Source organism: Miniopterus schreibersii (assembly GCF_964146895.1).
Source record: "Miniopterus schreibersii genome assembly, chromosome: 3".
Lineage (NCBI taxonomy): Eukaryota > Metazoa > Chordata > Mammalia > Chiroptera > Miniopteridae > Miniopterus > Miniopterus schreibersii.
Window position 1 is genome coordinate 8,667,929 of NC_138103.1, and position 24,820 is coordinate 8,692,748.

The following is a 24,820-nucleotide window of genomic DNA, read 5'->3' on the forward strand; positions in this document are numbered from 1 at the left end:
AGCAGATCAGAAAGACCTGTGGGTCCCTCTCTCTGGCCTAGGTCCTACTGATTCTGCTGTTACAGAATCTTAGAAAGTAACCCTTTCGACATAGGCAAGGGCTTGGCTCTACGCAGTCGCCTTTTGGAGACAGTGAGATTGGGCACACTCATGTCCTCTCATCTCTGTGTGGGTTGAGGGCTTGACTTGTGTGAAGGTTATTATGAAAAAAGTACATTCATCGTCCCCAATTTGACACCTGTTTATAGTGAGTGCCTGAGAGGCATAGAGTGAGATAAAAAGATGGGACGCTGCCTCGAAAGTGCTCAGGTGAGTGGGGAAGATGGGCATGGGACTGAAATGAGGTACTGTCATTTGAGGTGGAAAATAGAGGCTGGTGTGTTAAATTTTGACCACCGTGGTCTGACGTGTGTGTAGTCTATCCAGGTGAACTCTTCCGACATCTGTCCTCAGAAGGCCTTCCCTTCCCTTCCCTTCTCTCTTCAGGATCTTTACATGGCGATTTCCGAGCACCATCTGCACAGAATCATTCCAGTTCTTCAGCAGAATCCAGGCTGCCGGCAAGCTGGACCAGCCTGATCATTTTTCCTTCAAAGACCAGGATAGTCACGACTCCCCAAGTGACCTGGTGGCATTTTCTTTGGACGGCCCTGGAGGACACTGTGTGGCCGCCCTGACCCTCTTCTCTTTGGGCCTCGTCTCCGTGGATGTCAGGATCCCCGAGCAGATCGTAGTGGTGGACAGCTCAATGGTGGAGAATGAGGTCATGAAGAGGTAAGGGCCAAGCCCGCAGCCGCTCTTGCCCGCTCCTTACCCATGGCTTCACGCCCCTGGCGGCTTTCTGTGCCATCATTTCTTCATGCTGGTGCTCTCTGCAGTTTCATTTGCTCAGTCATCTGGTCTGTATTCATTCAACAAGCGTGGGCTGACTTTTCCCGTGTGTGTCAGCACTCTGTGGGCATTTGCCGTACAAAGACGGCAGAGCATAAGTGGTGCCTTTGGGAGCTCCTGCTCAGACCTGTGACCTGGGAAGTCCAGCTCCGCATCCAGTGCAGGCCCTTCTGCTGGTGCCTCTGGCACCAGGGGAGCCAGAGGCATGACTGGGCTGTGCCAAAGAAGAGGACAGTGTGGTGAGGGTTGACAGAGAAGGAGGGAGTGGCAAAAGTTCCTTGGCGTAATAGCTGAGCTGCAATTTAATGGGAAGTAGGCATTTTTATGGACAGAGACTAGGAAGGGTTTCCAGGCAAAAGGAACATCCCTGGCAAAGACAGATAAGTGGAGAGGGGCCAGGTGTGTGGGAAGGTGGGAGAGGGAGAATCTGCGCAGTCCATGCGACCTCCACAGCCAGAGGCCAGGGGGTGTCCACAGTGCCCACAGGCCCTGGCCCGGGCTCCATCACAGGCTCTCTGAGGGCTTCCGTATGCCCCGGGAGGGACAGCAGGGCAGCAGGTGGGCGGGCCTGAGCTCGGTCACCTGGGGCATTTTCTTCTCCCAGCCTGGGGAGGGGCGGAGCCTTGGAAGAGGAGGAAGATGAAGAGGAAGACTTGGATGAGGAGCCGGGGGCCAAGCGCCGGAGCTTCGAGGTGAAAGCACCCCAGGCCTCCCACACCAACTACCTGCTCATGAGGGGCTACTGCGCCCCCGGCATCGTCAGCACCCGAAACCTCAACCCCAACGACAACATCGTGGTGAACTCCTGTCACGTGAAGTTCCGGCTCCGCCACAGCCCCACGCCCACCCAACTCGGGTCCACAGGTGAGCGCTGCCCTGGCCCGGCCTGTGGCCCAGACCCCGATGCCCGCCCCCCAGCTCTGAAGCCAAATGCGGAGCGACAGCTGACCGCGGCCAAAACAAAAGGAAAATCGCCTCCCACCCTGGCAGCCAGCTCAAGGAGCATGTGTCCCAGACGGCTTCCCTGGTGCGCAGTCAGCGGGAGTCCCCGGCTGTGCTTCCTTCTCAGTCACCCGTGCAGGTGCCACGGCTGCCGGAGGGCAGGCCCCAGGCCCGCAGCGCCCCCAGGCCCTGCCCGTTCTCCGGGGCAGCTCTCTCACTGTTTCTGCCTGTATTCTTCTGGCGGTTCCCTCTAACTCGAAATGATGCGTTTGTATGAAACTTTTAAGTATTTTGAGTTCTTGCTGTGAAAAACAAGTAGTCCACTTACATTGCGTTGTCTCTCACCTTCTTTACTCCCCACTTTTACACTGTTTTCTAGTTTCATTGATTACCTTTGAAACTTTAAATAACTGACTTAGACCTGTTTCTTGTATCCTCCACTGTAGTCTCCACCGCTCCACATAAAACGAGGGTATTAGGGTCCTGCCCTTCCCTGCATTTCTCGTCCTTCCCACCCCTTTCCTGCTTCTGTCGACTTACTGTATTTTTATGAGTTGAGGTGGATGGTGTTTACCTTTGGTTTAGTAACCATTAGTATTCTGTGCTTTGTCTGGAGCTTGACCTAGGCAAAGTAGTGATGACATAGGACTGTGGTCTTAGCAGAGTCACCTTTGCAGGAAGCAACAGAAAGCAGCCTTGGCTAGTGTACACAAAACCAGGGGTTATGGGAGGGTCCCGGGGTCTCTCACAGGGCCTGAGGGGCCATGAGCATGGAGTATCAAGAGTGGTGGGCCCCAGGGTCAGTGAGTTGACTACCTCCCCTCCAGGACTTTGGGGGGTCACAGTTTTTGGACCTGGCCCAGCCTCTGAGCCTTCACTTTGAGTCCTGAGCAGAAAAGTTATATTGGCCCTGGGGGAATCCAGCCCCATTGGCTGCAGTCAAGGATCCAGGAGCTCAGCTCAGGAACCTGACTGTCAGGGCCCAACTGTGTCCACTGAGAAGGTTTGGAGAGCAGTGAGTTGGCGCTGGCTCATGTCCTGCCACGGTAGCACTGGTACACTGGCCTGGGGAGGGGCTCTCAGCAGGGCTGATTCTGATCCTCCTGTGTTTGCAGCCCCTTCTCTGGAAGAGCTAGCAGTTGGAACTTCCTGCCTCCCTGACACATTCACCAGACTGATAAACTACCAAGAGGACACCTGCAGCTTGGAAGAGTTTGTCCACCAGGTGGAGCTGTCTGGCTATACACCTGGAGACGTGTCTGCCGCCTTGGAGGTCCAGGAGGCCATTGCAGCCACAGGTTGCTTTGGGGTGGACAAGGCGGAGCTGAGCAGACGATTCTCTGCCTTTGAGATGGCAGATGGTGAGCGCACCAGAACCTTCACAGACTATGTGCAGGTGAGCTATGCTCTAAGGTAGCCTGGGGCAGCTAAACCATAAGTTGCAGCTTGTGAGCCAGGTGCACACTGTGGGTTTGGGGCATAGTGGGGGTTTTTTGTTTGTTTTTTAATATGTTTTTATTGATTCTTTTTAGAGAAAGAGGAAGGGAGAAAGATATAGAAACATTGATTTTACAGCAATCAGCTGCCTTCTTTCCAGCCCCTACTGGGGATTGAGGCACAACCTAGGCACGTCCCTGACCAGGAATCAAACCAGCAACCTCTTGGTGCATGGGTCGATGCTCAACCACTGAGCAACGCTGGCCAGGCCGTATAATGTTTTTAAAAATTGAATTAGTTGTCAGCATTCAAAAATAGGAGATTTGCCTAAACCCAACTTCTCCTGAATGTTAAAAGGTCTGGCCACACTTGGTCCTGCACCTTCAGCCCAACTCACTGGAGCCCCATTTCTCACCACTTTAGCTGCCTGGACCCATTTACTTCAGTGACCTTTGAATCCAAAGACTATAATAATAGATGGACCTTTTAAATGGAGTGCCCAAGGACCTGGCTGCCCTCCTCAGCATTGTCAGTAGCTGGAGGCAGAAGGGTGCATCTCACTTATTAGTGATGTCATGGAGACTCCTGCCTTGCAGCATCGTGGGGGAGGGGGAGGGGGGAGGCCAATTTTGTTATCAAACAAGTTCTTAGGAGTGCGAGAAGTAAGAGGTGGTAGTAACTGCTGTCCACGTGGGGTTCAATTATTCATGAAAGTGTTGGTGCACCTGGAGCCTTGGGAGGTGGGGATGGAGGTTGTCCCCAGGTCACGTTGTGGCACCCAGGCAGCAGGGCCCATTGACTGTTGAGAGGTGATGGCTCAGGCAGCTCCCTTAGTTGCTGGTGCCTGGCCCAGAGGTCTGAGGGCGAGTACCCCCAGCAAACCCTCCCAGACCCACACGGCCTGGATGTGAGGCCTGCTTCCAAGCAAAGTCCTTGAGCCTCGATTTGTGTGTTTATAATAGAAAAATTAAAGAAAGTTGACTCCATGTGCGGCTCCGAGCTGGTGCAGTTCCTAGATAAGAACAGGCCTGTGGAGGCAGGGCGGTGAATACGAGAGGAGTTGTCATTCATATGGGAATAATAGCAGCTTTTGCAGAAGACCTTGATAGCACTCAGGGTGGTGTTCTGTGGGAGGACACTCACCCAGCAGGATACTTGTAAAGTCAATCAGCTTCAAGGGCGCAGCCATGGTTATAAGAAGTTCATGCATCTGACTTGTTTTACAAATAGGCACACTGAGCCTAGAGTGGGAAAGGACTGCCCTGGTGCCACACGGCCAGCTTGGTGGCCATCCTGGGGCTGGAAGCCCAGCCTCCTCCTCGAGTTGTCTGCCGTGATGGCCCTGGGCACTTGCTCAGGACACTGAAACACATCAGGCAGGGGACACAAACCCTGGTTATCCTGGGGTCCTGCACAGACCCAGTGTGTCTCCTGCTTTTCCTAGGACCTCTTGAAGCAACACCAGGTACTGGAAGTCGGCAGCAACTCCGTTCGCCTGGTGACCATGGCCTCTGCCCGACCCTGGCTCCTGCACTCAGTGCGACCGAAAGGGAAAGAGGAGAACACTGACACTCAAAGAGAAGACCCCCAGGCCAGACCCCCAGAGGGGCCTTCCATTGAGGACGACCCCACCGAGAGGCAGGCACCACCTCCTCAGGGCTCCCAGAGCAGCAAAAGGCGCGCCAGCTGGGCCAGCACTGACCCAGCTGGTCAGAGTGGGGAGACCGACTCCGAGAGCACCCAGAAGCCCCCAGCAAAGAGGCCCACACTCCAGGACGTGCGCTTGGGCCCCAGCCCGAGAGCAGAGGAGGAGGCAGAAACCCTGCCACCTGTTCTTCCTGTAGCTCTTGAAGATTCATGTGCAGGGGAGCCCCTCCCAGAAGCATCAGAAGCCAGACAAGAGGACCAGGAGTGTGTCGGGGTACCTGGCTCCCCAGGCCAAGAGCTGCTAAGCTGTCAGGCCCAGCTTCCAGAGGGCTCAGAAGATACCAGAGGTACAGAACCTTTTTCCCCTACTCCCCGTTCCCCACCCACCCATTCTCTGTCCCTGGGAACCTGCTGCTGTTGGCAAAAGGGGCCTTTCTTCACCTTTGCATAGCCTCAGCCTAGAGAGGAAAGGATTTGCCAGTGTACATTTAGTGTTTCCACTAGAGGGCAGGAGGCTTCTGCAACTCCACCAGGCAGAGGATCCCACAATGGGTGGCTCTGGAGGCAGCATTCTGTAATGTTCCAGTGGGAGGGGCCAGTGGCAGAAATGGGAGGTTCTCCCATTCCTTCAGCACTGGCACTGACCGAACCTCCTGTTTCCCTTCCTGTGTGTGAATCCCTTTATCCCGTCTCAGCGGGGGCCTCTTGAGATGGTTTCTCAGGGTGTTTTGTTTTGGGGGCTGTTTCTGCCTCAGCTTTGTGGACAGGGCTCTTGATGGAAAATGAGGTATATACTCGCCTCCCCTGGGCCCTGGGAACGAGCCCCACACGTGCACCCCACAGTCCTTCCCAGTTCTATTCTGAGCGCACTGGCTTTCGCATCCTTGGCCACCACTCCGAGGATGGAGGCTCCATGCGGAATGGAATCGCTGTCCATTAGTTCACAGCTTTATCCCCACAGCCCAGGAGTACTTGTCAAATGAATGGGAGAGAAGAAGATGGGAGACCTTTTAAAGTCTCACATCCTTTCCTTCTCTGTCAGGTTCCGCAGAGAGTTCTGCAGCCAGCAGCCTCTCCCAGGCAGCACGGGAAAGGTGAGTGTGGCTCAGATTCAGAAGGCCTGGGCTGGGGGGCAGTGAGCAGGGAGAGGGGCGTGTCCTCTGGGTTCCCAGACAAGAGACTCGGTAGCGATGATTATATGAAGACCTTTCACAGAGATTCAGTATTGGACAGTTTGCCCCGCACAGTGGTTCTTGGCAGGGGGGACACAGAAATGTGTGGGAGTGTTTGGTTGTCCGTTCACTGTGGGGACAAGGCAGGTGCTCCTTGCAGGCAGTGGACAGGGCCAGAGTGCTGTGCATTTGCAGGGTGGGGTCAGTCCCCGGCAGTGACGGGCACCTCCCACGTGTGTGTGTGCATGGCCCTCAGCTTGACGGGACACATGTGCTCCTGGCTCCTGAGAGCTCAGGGTCAGTGCACCCAGGGCCCAGTTACAGCCAGGTGTCCAGCTAGTCCAGAGCCTGCCCCACACCTGGGCCCATGTGGCAGACCCATCACTGGTTTAGTGTTAGCAGAAACCTTTGTTTTAAGGAAAGTGAGTCTGAAACCCGCTCTATGACACAGAAGTAGAGCTGTAAGACCTCTGAGCCTGACCTGACGGTAGAGGCAGCCGCTGGGTCCCAGCTAGAGCTGGGAAATCTAGAAGTCGTAGCTCTTCTCCCTCCCCTGCCAGCGTGGGGCATCCAGGGGCCATTGGCTCTTCACAGTCTTGGTTATTGCTTTGTCTGAGTAGGTGTCCCCCATTGTTTCTTTCCTCCACCAGTGCTTGTGGGCCCTGGGGTTGGGACCCCTCTTCCAGGTGGGAGGGGAGGAGGGCGGGGGAAGAGCAGAAGGTGGACCATCCCCAGTCCTGTGACCTGGGGCAGGCCCTGGACCTCCCTGAGCCTCAGCATCCCATCTGTGAAGTGGGGACTGCGTGTGAGTGAGCTCTCTTCCCTTGCCCACCGAGCCTGACACCCACCTGCCCACCCCACAGGGACTGTGAGAACATCTGCTTCATCAGCCGCCCGTGGCGTATCGTGGACGGACACCTGAACACGCCGGTGTGCAAGGGCATGATGGAGGCCGTGCTGTACCACATCATGAGCAGGCCCGGCATTCCCGAGAGCTGCCTGCTGCAGCACTACCAGGGCGTCCTGCAGCCCATCGCCGTGCTCGAGCTGCTCCAGGTGAGGCCAGGGCAGGGCTCGGGGAGGGGCCCACCTTGGCCCCCTGGCTCCCTCACCACGTCTCCTCTTCCTGTGCCTTGGCTGGGGCCTCAGAGGGACGGGGTGGATGAGTTCCAGGGTGTGGCTGCCACATGCAGGCACCACCCACAAGGGGCAGCAGATGCAGGGATTGGCCCACGGGCCTCCTGGCAGAGAACCAGGCTCTTCAGAAGAGCCTTCTGCTCCAGGTGACCCCCCTTATTACCTGCTTCACCTCTGCTCTCAGCCCTGCACAGAGAGGTCTGCCCTCTGAGGTAGCTTTGCCCAGCGACAAGTCCCACACCTGTGTCCTGCCCTGCATCTGGCCTCTCCCCTTTAACTGTGGTCACCCAGCTCTGCTCCTCAACACTCTGCCCAAAGCCTCCTGAGTCACCAACCCCGCCCTGGGTTCGTGCCCCAGGCTGGCACTCACAGCGGCCATCACCAGCCCCATGCTGCTGCTCAGACTTAAACATCAGGTGCCCTGGGTCTGATCTCTGACACTTTCTCTAGAGCAAGGGTCACGAGCTCATAGGCCCACGGGCAGGCTGGAAAGCAAGTGATGAGCTCTCATGGGTGCCAGGGAGAGCTGGAGATACGCCCTCAGCCTCCTAAGGCAGCTGCGTCCCAGCCGGGCCTGATTGCTGCCCTTTGCCCACGGCCATGTGTGCCCAGGGTCTCCAGCTCCTCCTCACAAGCTGGAAGCTGGAATTCCTTGAGCTTTGAAGCATGTGTAGGCCAAACAAAACCCCATCTAGAAGCAGCGTGGCCCATGGGAATGCTGATCACACTGCTCTCTCTCTTGCCCTAGGCTTTTGCCTAAACCCTCCCGCTAAATCCCTACTTGTCACTGAAGGCCATGTACAGGTGACCCTGTTCTGGGAAGAAGCAGACGTGGTCCATAAATGCCCCTGTCAACCTGTATGTCTGGTGTCTCCAGGGCCTGGAATTCCTCGGCTGCATTAAGAAGCGCTTGCTCAAGCCTGCGGCCGTCTCGCTCTTCTCCAAACCCCTGGTGGAAGAGGCAGAGGTGCCCGCCAGCCCCAGTGAGAGTTCCATGGCATTCTATGAGCCCACACTGGACTGCACCCTCCGGCTGGGGCGTGTGTTCCCCCACCAGGTCAACTGGAACAAGTGGATCCACCTATGAGGCACCTGTGGCCTTCAAGTCCCTCTCATCCATGCTGCCGTCTCCAGTGTGGAGAGCGAGCTCTCCTGGGGAGGGGCCTTGTGTCTGAACCCTGCCTGGTGTACAGGGACAGGTTTGTGCCCAGCCCCCAGCCTGGAACTCAGGAAGAGGGCCACCCACTCACCTGCTTCTCTGCCCATACTGGCCTAGGAACCCTGGAGTTGTAGGGGAGCAGCTGCAAGGAGACTTTGGTCCCCGCCTGCGCTCTTTCTCTTGTGCCAGGGCCTCAGCCTGTCACTGCAGACACGTTTCCACTCCCAGCCGCCTGCCTACCATTCTCTCTGGAGCCTGGGTGGTGGGAGTTTGAAAGGCCTGAACAAACTTTTCTCCACAGGCTTCCGAGGTGTGGCTGCCATGTGGGAACAGTGCTACTTGTCCAAGTCCCATATGGACCCCAGTTGTCAGCTGTTGGCCAGTGGGGGGTCAGAGCTCGGGCTGTGGGTTTGCCCTGTCTGAGCACACCTTGTGTTCCATATCCCAGCACACGGCAGATTCTCCCTGGTTTCTCAGGAAGCCCCAAGTGCCCCTGAGCGTCAGGGCCTCGTGAGTATTGTCACAGAATGGAGGCTGTGTGCCCTGCTGCCAGGGGCCCCAGGGGAGATTTACTCCTATCCAGCCAGGACGTTTGACCCCTGAGCCTGGGACTGGGCCACCCAGAGAGGAGCCTGCAGGTCCCTGTTTAGCCGGGGGGGGGGGGGGGGGGGGGGGGGGGGGGGGGGGCCTCCCCCCGCAGGCCTCCAGATAGGTGGCCACGCCCTCTCCTGCTGGCAAGAAGCCAGGAGTCCCTGTAGGTTTTGAAGTTGTTTTGTTTTTAAATCTCTTTCCTCATTTAAAAAAAAAAAAATCCCCTGGCATGTGTTTATTTATTTTTCAATTAAAGTGAAATAAAATGCATTGAGTTTTGTGTGTTTCCTAAATAGTCTGGTCCCAGGGGATTCCTGGTCTTCAGCTGCTTAACAGCCGGGAGTGGATGTTCCCAGTGAGATCAAAGGATGAGGGGGGAGCTGCGGCAGCACAGCCACCTGGACCAGCCTCACCACCTGCCCCCACCCTGCCTGCAGCTGGCCCGGCGGCTCCTTGGCAGAGAGGCTCCGCAGGTGTGTTAGGCAGAACCCAGCCTGCAGCCAGGTGGCAGAGGTTGCAGGCCTGTGGCATGGATTTGGTGCATGGAAGTTTTTTAATTTTTATTTTAGTTGCCAGCATTTTAAAAAATTGGTTTCACTTTTTTTAAATTTATCTTTATTGTTGAAAGTATTACAGATGTCCCCTTTTTTCCTCATTGACCCCTTCTGCCCTGCACTGCCCCCCTCAGGCCTTCGCCCACTATGGTCTGTATCCCTGGGTTATGCATATGTGCATATAAGTTCTTTGATTTAGTCTCTCCCCACCTACTCGCCCACCCCACCTTCCCTCTGAGATCCCTCAGTCTGTTCCATGCTTCTGTGTCTCTATCTTGTTATCAGTTTATTATGTTCATTAGATTCCACACATGAGTAAGATCATGTGACACTTTCTCTGACTGGCTTATTTCTCTTAGCATAATAGTCTCCAGGTCCCTCCACACTGTCTTAAAGAGGAAGGGATCCTTCTTTTTTACAGCTGCATAGTATTCCGTGGTGTAAATGTACCACATTTTTTAAAGATCCGGTAACACAATGCTTAGGTCAGAAGTGCCCCATCCTTGGGCATGGACTCACAGCCACGGAAGTTTCTGTTCCTTACAGATGAGCCATCTGGGCACTTTGGACCCGAGGCGCTGACCTGGCCCAACGTGAGGCCTGTGTTCCTGTCTTCCCTCTACCAGGGACCTGGTTATTCCGGGTCTGACTCCAAGACGGGGGACAGGAACATGGAGTCCTGAGGGTGAGCCCCAGCGTAGACAAGACCCGGCCAAGTCTTAGCTTTTTTTTTTTCTTCCTTTTTCATTGTTACTCAAGTGTAAAAAGATAGTGTTCTAGGTGGTTTTTTCTAGCTCAAGTAGGATCATGATGTGATCTGCTTTACAAACATCAATTACGGTACAAATGCTGGCTGCTGGGGATGCGCCGCGTGAGGGAAGGATGGTAGGTTTGGGCATCTTGACGTTCACCTCCCAGCACCTCCGTTACTCCTAGAACATCCACCTCGTGAGGGCAGAGGAGCTGAACACAAGCGCAGGCACGTGGGAAGTTTGGCAGCTCCTGGCCTTTCTGGTGCCCCTGCATGATGGCCACTGGGCACGCGTTGGGGAGCTGGGACATGGGGATGGGGGTGCGACTCACGTGGAGCAATGGGGCTTTACTGTGGCTACCACTGCACGCCCCACAGCCAGCCTGCTGTGCAGGGCCAGCCTGTTCCTGCCCTCCCTCCCCCCATCCCTCTGTCCATCCTATTGCTGCCGGCCTCCTCCTGAGCCCCCTTCCTCCCCCTCTGGCCACCCACGCTGCTGGGCTGAGAGTGACCTCTGTCCTCTGACTTCCTCTGCCCACTCATCCTTCCCTTGGGCCCTTGACCCACTCTGCCAGGAGTTTTCCAAATGTGTGTGTGCATGTGTGTATACCCCTGTATGTGTGCAATTGTGCATGTGTGCTTGCACGTGCGATCTCCCCCCTAAGTGATCTCACCACCTGCAGTGCCCAGTGCAGGTCCACCCACCCAAGAAGTAAGCCCTTGTTGAAATTCAAAAGAGAACCTGCCAGCTCGCCTTGGGCCCTCATCACAATTTTCCCATCACAGAAGATTGCTGTGCCGATTGTATAGGGCCACCTGGATAAGCAACCAGACAGCACCTGGCAGGCGCAGGGGGAGTCCCCTGGACGGCAGAGCCTGGGATGGGGTGGGATGGGGTGGGACACCCAGCAAGCAGCAGCAGCAGCCCAACCTCTATTTCCTGCTGGTTCACCTTAGTCCAGATTGTAGCTCCACGTTTAAGGCTGAGCTCAGTAAAAGCTTACTGGGTGGTGTGTGATTTGTCCACAAAAAATGATGATAAAGTAATAATTTTCTGAACACTTGAAATGTGCCAGACACTGTTTCTGGCCCTGGTCTCACAATAGGGAGACATACAAAAATATATGGCTGATCAGTATGCCCATTTCACGTATGAGGAAACTGAGGCACCAGGAGGTCCAAAAATTTCTGCAAGGTTGGAAGCTAGTAAGTGGATCTGCTGGCTCTCCAGCTCAGTCTTACCTCAAAGCCCTCCCCCTTGACACCACTTTCCAGGGACAGGGTTTGCTCTGGGGTGAGGAGCCAGCATTATGCTGGGAGAACCCCTAGATAGCACAATGAAAAGGTCTCTTCTCTGGGGCCATCAGTTTTTAAAAGAAAATCTTTACACTTGTTGCCACTAGGGATGGGAGAAGACCGTTAGCTCCCCTGTGGGATGAGCAGTGGGGGAGAGACTCTCACTCCATTTACAGACTTCCAAGGAGACCCCTGTTTTTATCTTCATGTCCCATTCTGTGGCATTTCCAGGTCCGGGGCAGATGGTTCCCTCCTCAGTTCAGTCCCCTCACTCCTCTCAGCGCACTGCTTTTTCAGTCACTACTCTGCCATTCGTTCATTCATCCATCCATCCAATATTTTTGAGCACCGGCTATGTGCCAGGCACTATTCTAGACTCCAAAACAGCAGTGACTGAAACGATCCCTGTGCCAGTGGGATAGAGTGAATAAAATAAATAAGTCAAAGAGTCCTTAGTGTTGCAGAAAAAATGAAAGCTAGGTGAGCGGGGTGCTGCAGTGTGAGTAAGGGACTCAGGGCAGGTCCCACTGAGAAGGCGACATGTGAGCAGACTTGACCCCTCTCATTTCCTCTCCCATTTCCCTCGTTGGCGAGAACTTGGGCTTCTGCTCCTTTACTCTCGATGTCATGAGTGGGCCCCCGGGGTGGGAAATGGATGTGCTCACTCTTCCATCTTTCCCGGAAGGCCGCCTCCTGGCTCCCGTGCTGCATCTGGGGCAAGTGTGGTTGGGATGGGTCGTGAAGGGCTGAGCACACGGTGCCAGCAGCCAGGCCAGGCAAACCGAGTCCCCAGAGAGGAGCAGGGAAGAGGCTTTCCCTCCGACAGGAGGCGGTCAGAAGGAGCCCAGCACACGGAGTGAGGTTCACGACTCCAGGTCACTCTGGGCAAGTCGCTGCCCCTCTGGGCCTCCTTTCACCGAGGGTAACATGAAGGGCCAGGTCTGATTTGCACCCTCTCCCTCCTTCCCACAGTAGATTGTCCAGGACAGCCAGATGGCAGCCCAGGCTGAGAGCTCCCAGTAACTTGATGGGGAACGGTTGGAAAGCTGGAGTTTTGGGGTTCTTCAAGCCCTGGCAGTGGGCCACGTCAGGTTCAGAGCATTCTGGATGGAAACACTAAAGAACTGTCTGGGGAAGAGATTGGGGAAGGACTGGCACCTTCCATACTCATGTACCTCAAAGTCCAGGGGACTGTAGTTTCAGGCATGGCTGGAGCCAGGAGCTCAAGAGATATCACCAGGACTATGTCTCCATCTCCCAACTCTGCTTTCCTGGGCACTGGGAGAGCCGTTTCCTCCTGGTGCCCCCAGCAGCTTCAGGCTTAATCCATCCTCAACAGCTCAGAAAGAGTGCATGGACCAGCGTGGGTCACGTCTTTCCCTGAAAAGGGACTGTGGCCTCGGGGGGTGGCCAGGCCTGGATCTCATAGCCACTCGCACAGCTGGAGTCAGCTACCCCCATAAGATGCTGCACAGGGAGAAGCAACTGGCACCCGCAGGTGTTTGCTAAGAGTTTCTTACCTCTTGACAGGCTCCTACGAGCAGAGCAAGGCGAGGAAGAGCTGGACTTGGGATCAGGAGACCAGAGCTCAAGTTCTGACTCTGAACTTTATGTGTGACCTCAGGCAGGTCGCCTGCCCATTCTGCCCCTTCATTCTTTTGTCAGATGGCTGTCCCTGCCCCTTGAGAGCCTGCTGATGGAAAAGGCTGGGCCAGGAGCAGAATGTGGCATCTGTGCAAGGGGAGTTGTATCAGTCTTCTTGCCTCTTAAGAGCAGGTCATTAGCAATTCTAGCCTGGACTTTGGGTGACAAAGGATCACCGTCCCCCCTCCGTGCTCAGGGCTTGGTCACACCTCCAGGCATTTGTTCAAGCTCTTCCATTGGCCTGAATCACTGGTGCACCTACCAGTTCCTGTTCATTTTCCAAAGTCCAACAAACACTGCATTCTCCCTGCAGCCCCCACCCTCCCGTCCTGATGCCCCTGGGGACTCCCATCAGTGGTGTCCCAGGGCCAACTCGGACCAGCTAGGAGAGTCAATGGTGCAGTGTTCTAGAACTTTCTACACCATGGACTCATGTATTCCCAATTCCATGTTTAGAGTCATTAAGTTGGTTCTTGAAACTGGCCATGGTGGAAGTATTTACACCATGGAAATAAGCAAACGCTACAATCAGGCTTTATTGAGTGCCTACTATGTACCACACTGAAGATAAAGCAGTGAACAAAATGAAGTTGTTGCCCTCATGGAGCTTCTGTTTGATCTATCACCTTTGTCTCGAGCATATGTTTATCTCCATCCATCCATCCATCGAACCATTCCTCCTTCAAGCTTTTGCCATCTGTCTGTCCATCCACTTACCCATGTTCACCCACCAATGTGCCTATGGGTCCAGCCATCATCATCTGCCGACCTCCTACAAACCCGTTCTCCCAGGTGGGCCAGCTCTTGTCTTGGTTTTGCACCCACGTTTATGAGCTGAGCCCCATCAAAGATGGAGCCAGTCAAGAGCTATGTCTGGCCCAGGCCAGAGCCTCCATCTGACGCCTGGCCTGGCATCAGTCAGTCCCGGGAGTTCCCCTCCCCCTTCTCTCCTCCCCAGCATACAGCTCTGCGTGTGGGGAGCTGAGCAGCTGCCCTAGGGAGCCTGTGGCCCAGGTGGCTCCTGTAACCTGCTGCCCCCAAGAGGGTGAGAAAACCACAGCACACCTGGAGGCTCGAGAGTCTCCAGGGTGTTGGTGGGGTGGTGAGGTCTGTTCACACAAATGCAAGAGCTGTGGTTTCACATTTGTGCTGCCATCCAAGCCAGCACAAATATTAATCCAGGTTAATATTCCCAGAATTAAAACCATCAATGCTCTAGAACTTTCTACACCATGGACTCGTGTATTCTTTCAGCAACTTTTCCCAACCACTCAACTTTACAGATGAGTCACAGAGAAGCTTTTGGCTGAGCCAAATTCTAGCTCAGACTCATCCAAAAAGAGAGACAAGGCAGAGCAGTCTCCTTCAGGCCTCACCCTGCAGCCCAGCCCCTGGGGAGGATGACAGGCCTGGCTGGGGCTTCCAGGCCAGGGTGGAGATTCCCCTCAGTGCCCTGGGAGCAGGCCTCTGAATCAGACTCCCAGCTGCCTTCACCCAGCTTGGTGGTCTTAAAAATCCCCCTCTAAATGTCAATATACCCTTAGGGGGAAAACAATCTTGGTGTTTTTTTTAAAGTGAGTTGAGTGCAATATGCAGCATTTATACCCACCGCCTGTGCACAACTGATGTTCAGTAAGTGCCCTCAGAACATGGCTGAGAACTCTTTCCTTGGCTTCTTAATTCACATTCAACAGACTGACAATCATCAATAAAACCTTGACTTCTCCTAACTCCCCAAGATGAGTAAATAAGATGCCAGGGGCACGAGGGTGCCCTGTCATCACTGCCAACTCCTGTCTGCCCCTGTCCCCACCCTGAGTGCCAAGGTGGGTCACAGGGCCTGTGCTCCCCACCCTGTACCAAGCACTTGGCACGAGGCCCAGCACGTATGGTGCTCAATAAATATTTCTTAGTGCATAAAGGGAATTTTTAAATGAGCAGGAGCCAGAAAAAAATTTTTGGTTGGTGGGAGGCTGTTTAAAGAGACAAGGTTGACTGATTTTAAGCCCGGAAACCCCCCCTCTCCCCCGCCAAGTGCCCCTCTGCAGGGTGCGGACGGCCCGCAGCCCAGGCTGTGGCTGCTTTCTCGCCCCCACCCACCTCCAGCACAAGCCTTGGTCCCACCGCAGAAGGAAGGAAGCTGACGTTTATTGAGGGTCTGCTCTGGGCTGCACACTGGGTGGGCGACTTCACTGATTTCTCTCCAAGGTGAGTCGTGCCGTCCACATTGTCCAGACAGGAAATCCCAGCCCAGAAGCGGGGAGCAACACCCCGAGGCAGCACAGCCAGGAGGCGTCAGAGTCAAGACTCAGACCTGGGTACGAGTCTCATACTGTTCCCCCCAGATCTTCCCACCCTGAAAGGTGATAAGGAAAGACATGGACTTCTTGTGGCTCCTGGAGGGCAGGCCCTGGAGAGCAGGGTTTGGTGTCTGCCACAGGCAGTGTCCTGGTCCCAGGAGGCCTTGTGGACAGCACTGGACCAGACTCTCGCATGTGACCCAGGGGCCACCCCGTGTGCCTGGCAGTGAGGGGGACTGCCACCGTGTGCACTAGGCATGCGTGCTGTTCACACATGCAGACATACCTATGTGCTCCTGAGCCACCCACACACCACACACCACACACGTTGGGGAGACCTAAGGCTGCAGGTCTCTTCACACCCAGTGACCACGTTTCGTGGCCCAGTGGCACGGCCAGTTCTGAGCAGCCAGCCAGCCTCACTAGCTGGCCTGGGGCCCAGGTCCTGCGGGTGGAGGAGCCATGACCACCCATTGGCGGAGGTAGCTCCTGGGGGGCCCTTCGTCCCTGGGGCTGGTGAAGTCGCACTCCACGGGGCTGCCGCAGTCAGAGCCTGCAAAGCCGCTGTCAAACGTGTCCATGTCCAGGCCAGCGGGGGGCGAGCTCGCCTCACTGTCACACACCCCTCTGGATGGCCCACTACCCCAAGGCGGCCCTGGCGCCCAACCAGCCTCATCTTCAAGGGGCAGCATCAGTTTGTCCAGGAGGCTGCCCAGGGGACCCCCCAGCCCGGCAGGGCCACCAGCTGCAACGCAGCCACAGGACAAGACTGTGGCCTCAGTACCCAAGAGCGGGTCCTCAGTGCCTGCGCCAGGCTCCAGGCCAGCGTCCAGGTTCAGAGCTGGGTAGCCATCTTCCTCACAGGTACAGGGCCAGGCACATGGCTCCTCTGTATCCGCCACGGTCACCGTGTCGATGGACACCAGGCCATAGGGCCGGTCCCCCTCCTGGTAAGCTGAGCTGCCCCCACTGCCCGCCGTGGAGGGGGCGGGGCCCCAGGAGCCCGGCTCAGGCACCCTGTCGGCTTCCACCAGGTCCGCAGGCCCCAGCAACAGCGTGGTCGGCAGCAGGGTGGTCTCCGGACCCTGGACTGCATTCAGCGGTGGGCAAAAGTTGTATATCTCCAGGGTCGAGGGCACCCCTGAGTTCCAGGGGCTCAGCTCCAGGCTGGAAGCACTGAAGGGTGTACCCACCCATTTCTGTGAGAGAGAACGGGGACGGAGAGTCATGGATGGGAAGGGGGCCAGGCAGGGTACAGACTCAGACTGTGGGTGGCTCAGTGGCCTGCAGGGGCCAAAACTCCCCAACTGTGGTGACATGGGGACAGGAGACTCTAAGGTCTGAGTGACAGAGCCCCTACCTGCCCCCGTTTTATTTCCTCCAGACATTTCTTGTAACCTAGCATTCTCCTGATCATGTCTCCATGACGGTGGACCCTCAGCCAGGGCAGAAGCCCCAGTCCTTCTGGTCACAGCTGTGTCCCTGAGGCTCACACAGTACCTGGCACACAGTAAGTGGCCAATAAATGTTTATCAATTAAATGAATGAGCGGAATGTGTCAGTGAAAAGCCACTTGGGATGGCCCATGTGTGCTATGGGGTCATGAGGGACTGAGGCAGAGGCCCCCAAGCATTGAGGATCCCCCTCTTGACACAGGGTCTTTATCCAATCAGCAGAGAGAATCCCTGAGAACTGGAATCTCCAAGATGTGAGCCTATCGCCCATGGAAAGCTCATCTTGGAACCCTGATGTGGCTACAACCACTGATTTGAAGTCATTTCTCAGCTGTGTGGCCTCTCGATGCCTCAGTTTCCTCATCTGTAAAGTGGGCCTGCTAATAGCACCCACTCGCAGGGTTATTGTGAGGAGTAAATCAGTTAGTATCTGGGAAGCTCCTAGCAGAGTGCCCAGGGCACAGCGAGTGCTATGTGAGTATTGGTAAAGTGAATACAAAATAGATGTGATATTGGAGCCTCTGGGAAGGTGCAGAGGAGAGAGGAAAGGGTCTGTCTTTGTGGGCTGGAGTCCACGCTCCCCACTAAAGCCACTTCTCTGATCTGAGCCTGGGTCCCCTCATAGGTCCCCTGGGGATGATGGAGTGAGTGCCCACCCCGCAGGGGCTGCAGGAAAATGCTCAGGGTGGAGGCTCAGAGAGCTCTCAGCGCAGCTCCGGGCAGACTGCAGGAGCTCAATCAATGCTCTAGTCCACGTTTCCTGACTTCCAGGCTCCTCCCGCTGTCACCACATCCTCTCTGTGGGAGGGCCCCTCCTGCCACCGCTGGGTGGGTGTTGAGCGGTAAATGGGCCCAGAGAGTCCGTGGGCGCCGGTGGTGGCTGTTGTGGTTAAAGCTTGGCAGGGGGTTGGTATATTTTGCAGGCAGGTCCATAGTCTTCCCAGAACCTGCTCCCTCTCCACCCCCATATCAGGGGCATCTAAGGACCAGGAAGCCGATTTGTGGCCCCATGGTGCACCTGGCCCACCCCACCCCCAGTTGGCTCTGTGGGCTGGAAGATACTGCACGATCTTGATTAATTCTACCCCAGAATTACTTCCTGCACTTTGCAGATGCCAACACCGAGGCCTGGCTTCGGGCCTGGCTGGGCCTGCAGGCTGGGGCTGGGGGTGCAGGTGGGCTCCCAGAGACAGTGAGAGGCTGCAAGGGGCTCACCTCTGGGTGGGGGCTCTCACCTTGAAGTTTCCTCTGTGGTTCACATACAGGTGCTGGAAGAATGGCTCTGGGCTGGGCACCTGCACCCACACCTTCCACAGCCTGTGAGGGCAGAGAGAAGGTAAGCCCCCATCTCCCAGAGGGCCTCCCCTCAGATGTTCCCCAACTTCGTCCTGCAGGGCTTCCCAAGACACACCCAGGTACCTCCTTTTGACTCTGTCCCCACCCCCTGCCTGCCCTGAGCCTCAGTGTCCCCTTCTGTAACCTGAGGGCATGGAGTTTAGAGGCTCGGCTGCCTATTGCCTGCTTGGCAAATGCTGCCTCTGAGCCTCGGCTTCCTCCTCTAGGCCCAGGGTGGGCAAAGAGCCAGTTACTCAGGACCGTGGGGATGCGTGGGTGCGCCCGGCGCCCAGCCCCAGGAGCACCCTGAAAGCCACCGTACGCCCCCGAGCTCCTCTGCCTCTCGCTCTGTCTCAGTCCCTAGATGGAGATGACGGGACAAGCCTGCGTCTGGCGAGGGCTCAGCACGCGGCAGCCAAGGTCCTGCCGTAGCCAGCGGCACTCAGGGCCAGCGGAGCCTACGGTTTCTTTTCAATCAGCAGCACCCTTCCCTCGATGACTGTGTTCAGCAGAAACCAATATAGAGACAAAAGCAAAATCTCAGGTTGAAGCGGAGGGGTTCGGGGTGGGTTAGGACGTCCACCCTTCGCCCCACCTGGGGGTCCCTCGTGTCCCTCAGAACTGAAGGCTTAAAATTCACTGACACAGTCACAGCCGAGGCCACTGTTAAGAGCACAGGGTTCAGGCCAGGCCGGTGTGCTCAGTGGTTAGCGCATCGGCCCAAGCACCAAAGGGTCTCGGGTTCAATTCCAGGTCAAGGGCACGTACCTGGGTTGCAGGTTTGATCCCCGGCCCCAGTCGGGGCACGTGCGGGAGGCAACCAATCGATGTATTTCTCTCACATCGATGTTTCTCTCTCCGTCTCTCTCCCTCCCTCCCTTCACTCTCCCTAAAAAAAAAAAACAAAAAAATGGAAAAAATATCCTCAGGTGAGGATTAACCAAAAAATAAAAAATAAAGAGCAGAGGGTTCAAAGATCACCTCCTTTATTTCATAGCCCTGCAACTCTGGGCAGGTTCCTTGCCAACTCTGTGCCTCGGTTTCTCAGTTTGTCAAACGGAGGTCACTGCTGTGCATCGGGCTCCTGGGGCTGCTGTGGGGGTTGAGTGAGTGCTCCGCACAGTGCCCAGCACACAGGCAACGGGAGCTGGTCATTGTTACCACTATTGTCGTTATCACTGTCGCAATAGCGGGTGTGCCCCCAGCCCCGGGTGAGTCACAGAGGGGCTGCGGCCTAGGCTGACCCCCTCCCCTACCTCCTTGGATCCCTGGCCTCACCTCCAAGGCAGGCGGATCTTCAGACCTAAGTAGACAAGGATGGGGAGCGTGAAGATGAGGGCGAGGTACAGCAGGTCTGTGTGCCAGCCTCTCTTCGTCTCTGGGAAAGAAGCAAATGCTGGGTCAAGTGGAGCCCACCCAACTAGAGGCCATCGGGGGGCGGGGGGCGCGCTGGGCAGCGGGTCCGGGGCGGAGTGGAAAAGGCTGGCAAGGCTGCTGGTGCCCTGGAGTGAGATGGATGGGGGTTCGAATCCCACTCCCACCCCCATCCCAGGCAAGTGACTTTATCTTGCTGAGCAGCCTGAGTTTTCTCATCTACAGAGCTGTTAGGTACGCACACCCTGCCAGGAGAAGCCCCTGGCACCCCATGCAGGGCCTGGCAAGCAGGGGCTCCAGAAATGTCAAATGGCTACAACCGGGGGTGCTCAGCTGAGTGGATACCTTGCAACCATGCTGGACATCTCAGGGCTCAAGACAAGGTTTAGCACAGAGTGGGGTGGGTGTCCACCCCAGCTTCACACCTACCTTCTGGCTGGGTGTGAAAGATGACCGGGTCACTCCACTCGCTCCAGGTCCCCTGGAAGGACGAGCCGGGCTGGGGCCCTGCCCGCACCTGCAGCTCATAGCTGGAGTCTCCGTGGAACTCCAAGGGGAGGAGGGAGACACTTCTCGTGTCCACTGAGATCAGCTTTCTCCCTGGACTCTGCCAGCACAGGGCAAGGACGCACAGTCAGGGCCGAGCAGGCGACCCTGCCTTCAGCAGAGCCCCCTCCCAGCCTCCGTGAAAGGGGCCGACTTTCTCCTGCAGGTCTCCACTCCCTCCACGAGAGCCAGGCCCCCTTTGAGTTCTGGCCGCTCCAGTGTGGGAAGCGCAGAGCTACGAGCACTGGCTCCACCTTGCCCTTGATACAAGGCTTTGTTCCGATTCTCTCAGATCCCACAGCAGGGCACCCTCCCTGCTGGGACTGGGAATGTCCCAGGAGCAGTGATGGCCACTCCTGCAAAGCTTAACCCGCAGCACTCCAGACAGCAGGCACTTAGAGCTCTCCAACAGTGGGCATTCTCAACAGTGGGCATTTGAGAGTCTTCAACTACAGGCATCTCAGCCCTGGAAACCTGGGCAAGTCTTCCTCGGGGGACATTCTAAATAACGGCACCAATGAAAACCTTCAACTGGGACCATTCTAAAGGGCAGATAACCCGAGAACTCTTCTAAATGGTGGGCCATTCTGGAACTCTCCGACAGGCTAACAAAGACACTTCCAGAACCTTTGCATTGGAAGCAATGGTCCTTCTGACCCTGGACTTTTTGGTTATGGAAGCTTCTGGAACTCTTCAACTATGGCCTTCCTAAGTAAAGAGGGAAGGTTCCAAATGACCCCACTTTGGGCACTTTTCCTGCGGACCCTAGATTCAAGGTGGAACCTGTGGCCTCCCCCCCCCCGATGCTCCGCATGGCCTCTCCCCGCTCCCTGCTTCCCTGCCGTGTGTCTCACCAGCGTCCAGAGTTCTCCCTGCTTCCTGTACCGCAGCTCATACTGAAGTTTGCCCTTGAGTCCGTACAGATAATAATTGGAGCTCCAGGAGATGTTATAATATCCCGAGAAGGTCACGGTCACGTTGAAAGGAGGAGACGGCTTGACTTAAAGAAAAAAGCCAGAAAGAGAAAATGGGTGAGATCTGTAGAGCCCAGAAAGCTCTGGTGACCCATCCTTTATATGATCAGGATTAGCAGCCCCACGTGACTTTGGGTGAAGCACCTCCTGTCTCCGGGCCTCAGTTTATTCATGTGAAAAATGAGAGACTTCAGCTACATTGGGCTGTAAACTAAGAGGCGGCAGGTGACAGAAGTGGGTGAAGCAGGTTTGGGAACTGAACTATAAAGAGCCCCCCCAGGCTAACGGGGTGCAGGGCTTGGGCCCAGCCCATGGCAGCAGGGCAGTAACACAGACCAGGGCGGCCGGGAAGAAGAAACCCTGAAAATCCAGATTATCGTGGGAAATCTCTCAAATGTTAAATTTGGCTACTAATCCAAAGCCTTTCTAAGCTACCGGTTGGCCAGACCCACAGGTCCTCTATGTCTGCTTTCAATGCGGGTGTCAATTCTCTGAGTCCCAGCTCCCCTGAGAAGCCTTCATTCCTCCCTGTGAAAGGCAGTCAGTTCCCGTATCACACGGCGTGAAAATTCACGGGGCCATCCACTCAGTAGAGAAGGAAGTGGCTTCAGGGGAGCCCCGTGACAAGTGTGTGCTCCTGTGAGAGAGAAGCGGTGGCCTTGGGCACCCGCCTTCTCCGTGCTCTGTCCCAGGCCCTAATCTTCCGTGACCCTGTTCACCAGCTGCCTCCTCTCTGGGATCTTAGCTCCTTGGGGCAGAGGTTTAGTTCTTCTGGGTCAGTGCTGTGCTGTACCTCCAAGGATGGAGTCCGGCACACAGTAGGCCCTCAAGAAACATCTGTTAAATTCAGGTGTTCCCCCCGCGGCCCGAGGTGCGAGAGGCGCACACTCCGAGGCCGTCGCGGTCTCAGCGATGGGTCCTTCTGACCTGGAACGGTCCCTGGCCCCCTCTCCTCTCCCCCAGGCCGCTGTGGGCCTGGCTGTTGGCTTCCTCACGTGGCCTGGGCTGGCGAGGACCGATGCAGGGAGGGCCTCGGGAGACGGTGGCGGAGCCCAGGGCCCAGGAGGAGGACGGGGCGGGGAAGGGCTGCACAGGGAGCAGAATACGCCTCCTGCCGCCTCGGACTGCAGGCCTGGCCTGGGGCCCTGGCAGGGAGGGCGCCCGAGGGAAACGCGACTTGGACCACCCTGCCAGGAGGAGTGGAACCCCCCCCCCCGCGCTCCTCTGTGGGGCTGGGGGCCGGCTGCTCTCTCGGGGAAGTAGGAGGGCACCCCTGCTTGGTAAACTCACCACCCCTGGATCTAAATGGCTGAGTGTTTGTGCGTGTGCGTGTGCGTGTGCATGTGCATGTGCGTGTGCACATGTATGAGAGAACGTGGGCACCTGTGTCCGTGCGGTCTGGGCCGCTAGCTGGTGGGACATCTGTGCCTTTACGGGTGTATTTATGAGGGTGTGTGGGTGTGTGGAAGTCTGCATGTGTCAAGTGTGTGTGAAGCTTTGCTCACACCTTCTGTGGTGTGACATCCACCCAGCAAAGTGGTACAAACCTGGACACCAGAGCGTGAACAATGGATACCTGCTTATCCCCTCGCCCCACCACTGGGGATCTAAGGACAGAAACTCCCAAACCTCAGGGCCTGGGCCTTCCTGAGGGCAGGATTCTCTGCAGTTTGTGTTTGCATGCCTCTGGGGATGGGCCTCTCACCCCCTACCTGGACACCCCACTTTGGGTACACACATACACACACATACACACACACTAAAAGCTGCCTCCTGGACCCCTCCCTGTCCCACCCTGGATTTGGACCCACAAAGATAACTGATTCCACCAGCCAGGTCCCTTCTGGACCTTGGCCTCCTCCTACCTCCAGCTTGGAAGGAAATTCCAGGCCTCATAGGAGCTGATGAGTGGGAGAAAACTTGGGAAGGTTTTCTCTTGTGACTCAGTGCCCCCCCCTTGCCTCATAAGGAGACAGAATTCCAGAGGGTCAGAGTTAAAAGGGCTCTCATTCTATGGTCAGCGGTAGGCAGGGCCTGAACCAGAACTGAAGCCCAAGGTCCCGGCCCCATCCAGCTCCTTTCCTACCTGTTGCCTCTCTGGTTCAGGCCCAAGCACAGCAGTGCATCTGAAGGGCGGGACTCTTGCGGGAGGCCAGGGAGTGGGATGCATAGGAGTCCACCGGTTTGCGGGGCGTTGAAGGGGAGCCAGCCCAGGGAGGGTGGGGCCCAGCCCCCGCCTGGGTTCTCCTCAAGGAGTACTCACTGCTCGTGGCCAGGACAAAGCTGCCACACTCCTGGGAGTGGTTGCCAGACTGGTCTGTCATGTTGACGCTGAAAATGTCGTCGGCCATGAAGTGGAACACATCCATGTGGCACGTGTACTTCGCATGCGTGGCATTGTGGGTGGACCGGCGGAGGCTGCAGGAGGTGACCTCGTCCTCCAGTTCTCCGAACGGGTCTTGCCTTCAAGGACAGAGCAGCCAGTCACGGCTGGAGGCCGGCAGGGCTCAGTGCACGGGGCCAGGGCAGAAGCCCAGACTTTCAGGAGGTGGGACTTGAGGTGGGGCCGGAGGCCACCTAGTCAGCCGAGCCTTCCCCAGGAAAGGCGCACCCTCTGCTGAAGCATCCCCGATGGACTGAGTCCCAGCTCTGCTTGCATGCCTCCAAGAGACCAGGAGCTCACTATCTCATTTAGAGCAGCAACTCTCAACTTCAGAAATTTGGGCCATTCTTGCCTGAACTGAGCCGAAATCTGTCCCTGTCAGTTCAATCAACTAGGTCACTGTCTCATAGGAAGGGCACTAAGCATTTCAGGTCTCTTTCCCACTCTCCTTCCATCCACAATCCACTGAACACCTAATAAACACCTTTGCTAAGGACCAAGATAAGAGCCAAATGAAGCTTCGTCCCTGCCCTGGTGAAATTCCAGGGAGGGTGTTAATATGAGGTTTGGGAAAATGCTCTGGCTTTTTAACTCCTACTTGGCAGAAACAATGGGTTTTGAAGTATGTATAGACATTCACCAGCTATTTTTTCCCCTACCTACAAATTCAGGCTCTGAATGACCACCCTCCAGGGCCAATATGGATGTGTGAATTCAGATCTCTGCCAAATATTGGAGGTAATAGAAATTTCTCCTGAATAAATGCTCTCCAGGCCTCCAGCCTGCACCACTGTAATGGCTCGCTGGTGGTGTCCTCGCCTTCCCCGCCTTCCCTGCAATCTCTCTCACGTGCACAACAGCCAAGGGGGCCTTAAAAAGTCCGTGTCACTCCCCTGCCTAAAACTCTGCAGCGGTGTCTCACCACCCACGCAATATAACCTGGCCCCTGCCAACCTCTCGCCTCCTTTCCTTGCCACTTTCCTTCACACTGGCTCAGCCCCTCCGGCCACACTGACCTCCTCGCTGTTCCTCAAACTCACCAGCTCTTCCCGCCTCTGAGCCTTTGCACATGCAGTGCCCTCTGCCCCGAATGCCCTTCCCAGCTCACTGCTGCTTCCTTCGTATCCAGAGAGGCCTGCCCTGACCCTTGGGGCCCTCCCCCACCTCGCTGGCCCTCTACCCTGTGGTCCAGCTTCCTGTTCTTTAGAGCACTCACTGTTATCAGAAAGCATC

At 56.1% G+C, this 24,820-nt stretch overlaps 2 protein-coding genes across 2 annotated transcripts in view; one reads left to right on the top strand and one right to left on the bottom strand.

The window, feature by feature from the left end:
• GTF3C1 (general transcription factor IIIC subunit 1) overlaps positions 1–9,247 on the top strand; it is a 68,898-nt gene extending 59,651 nt beyond the window's left edge. The window contains exons 31-37 of the mRNA XM_081131300.1: positions 487–774; positions 1,496–1,755; positions 2,949–3,229; positions 4,715–5,264; positions 5,960–6,011; positions 6,953–7,145; positions 8,104–9,247. Coding sequence (XP_080987426.1) covers positions 487–774; positions 1,496–1,755; positions 2,949–3,229; positions 4,715–5,264; positions 5,960–6,011; positions 6,953–7,145; positions 8,104–8,313 — 1,834 coding nt within the window. The 3' untranslated portion in view covers positions 8,314–9,247. The remainder of the gene's footprint in view (positions 1–486; positions 775–1,495; positions 1,756–2,948; positions 3,230–4,714; positions 5,265–5,959; positions 6,012–6,952; positions 7,146–8,103) is intronic.
• A 4,493-nt stretch (positions 9,248–13,740) lies between these two features.
• Positions 13,741–24,820, bottom strand: part of IL21R (interleukin 21 receptor) — a 36,095-nt gene continuing 25,015 nt past the window's right edge. Inside the window, exons 4-9 of the mRNA XM_081132062.1 lie at positions 23,468–23,667; positions 21,085–21,230; positions 20,114–20,291; positions 19,589–19,688; positions 18,211–18,292; positions 13,741–16,720 (exon numbers count right to left, since the gene is read on the bottom strand). Of these exons, the coding sequence (XP_080988188.1) occupies positions 15,944–16,720; positions 18,211–18,292; positions 19,589–19,688; positions 20,114–20,291; positions 21,085–21,230; positions 23,468–23,667 (1,483 nt within the window). The 3' untranslated portion in view covers positions 13,741–15,943. The remainder of the gene's footprint in view (positions 16,721–18,210; positions 18,293–19,588; positions 19,689–20,113; positions 20,292–21,084; positions 21,231–23,467; positions 23,668–24,820) is intronic.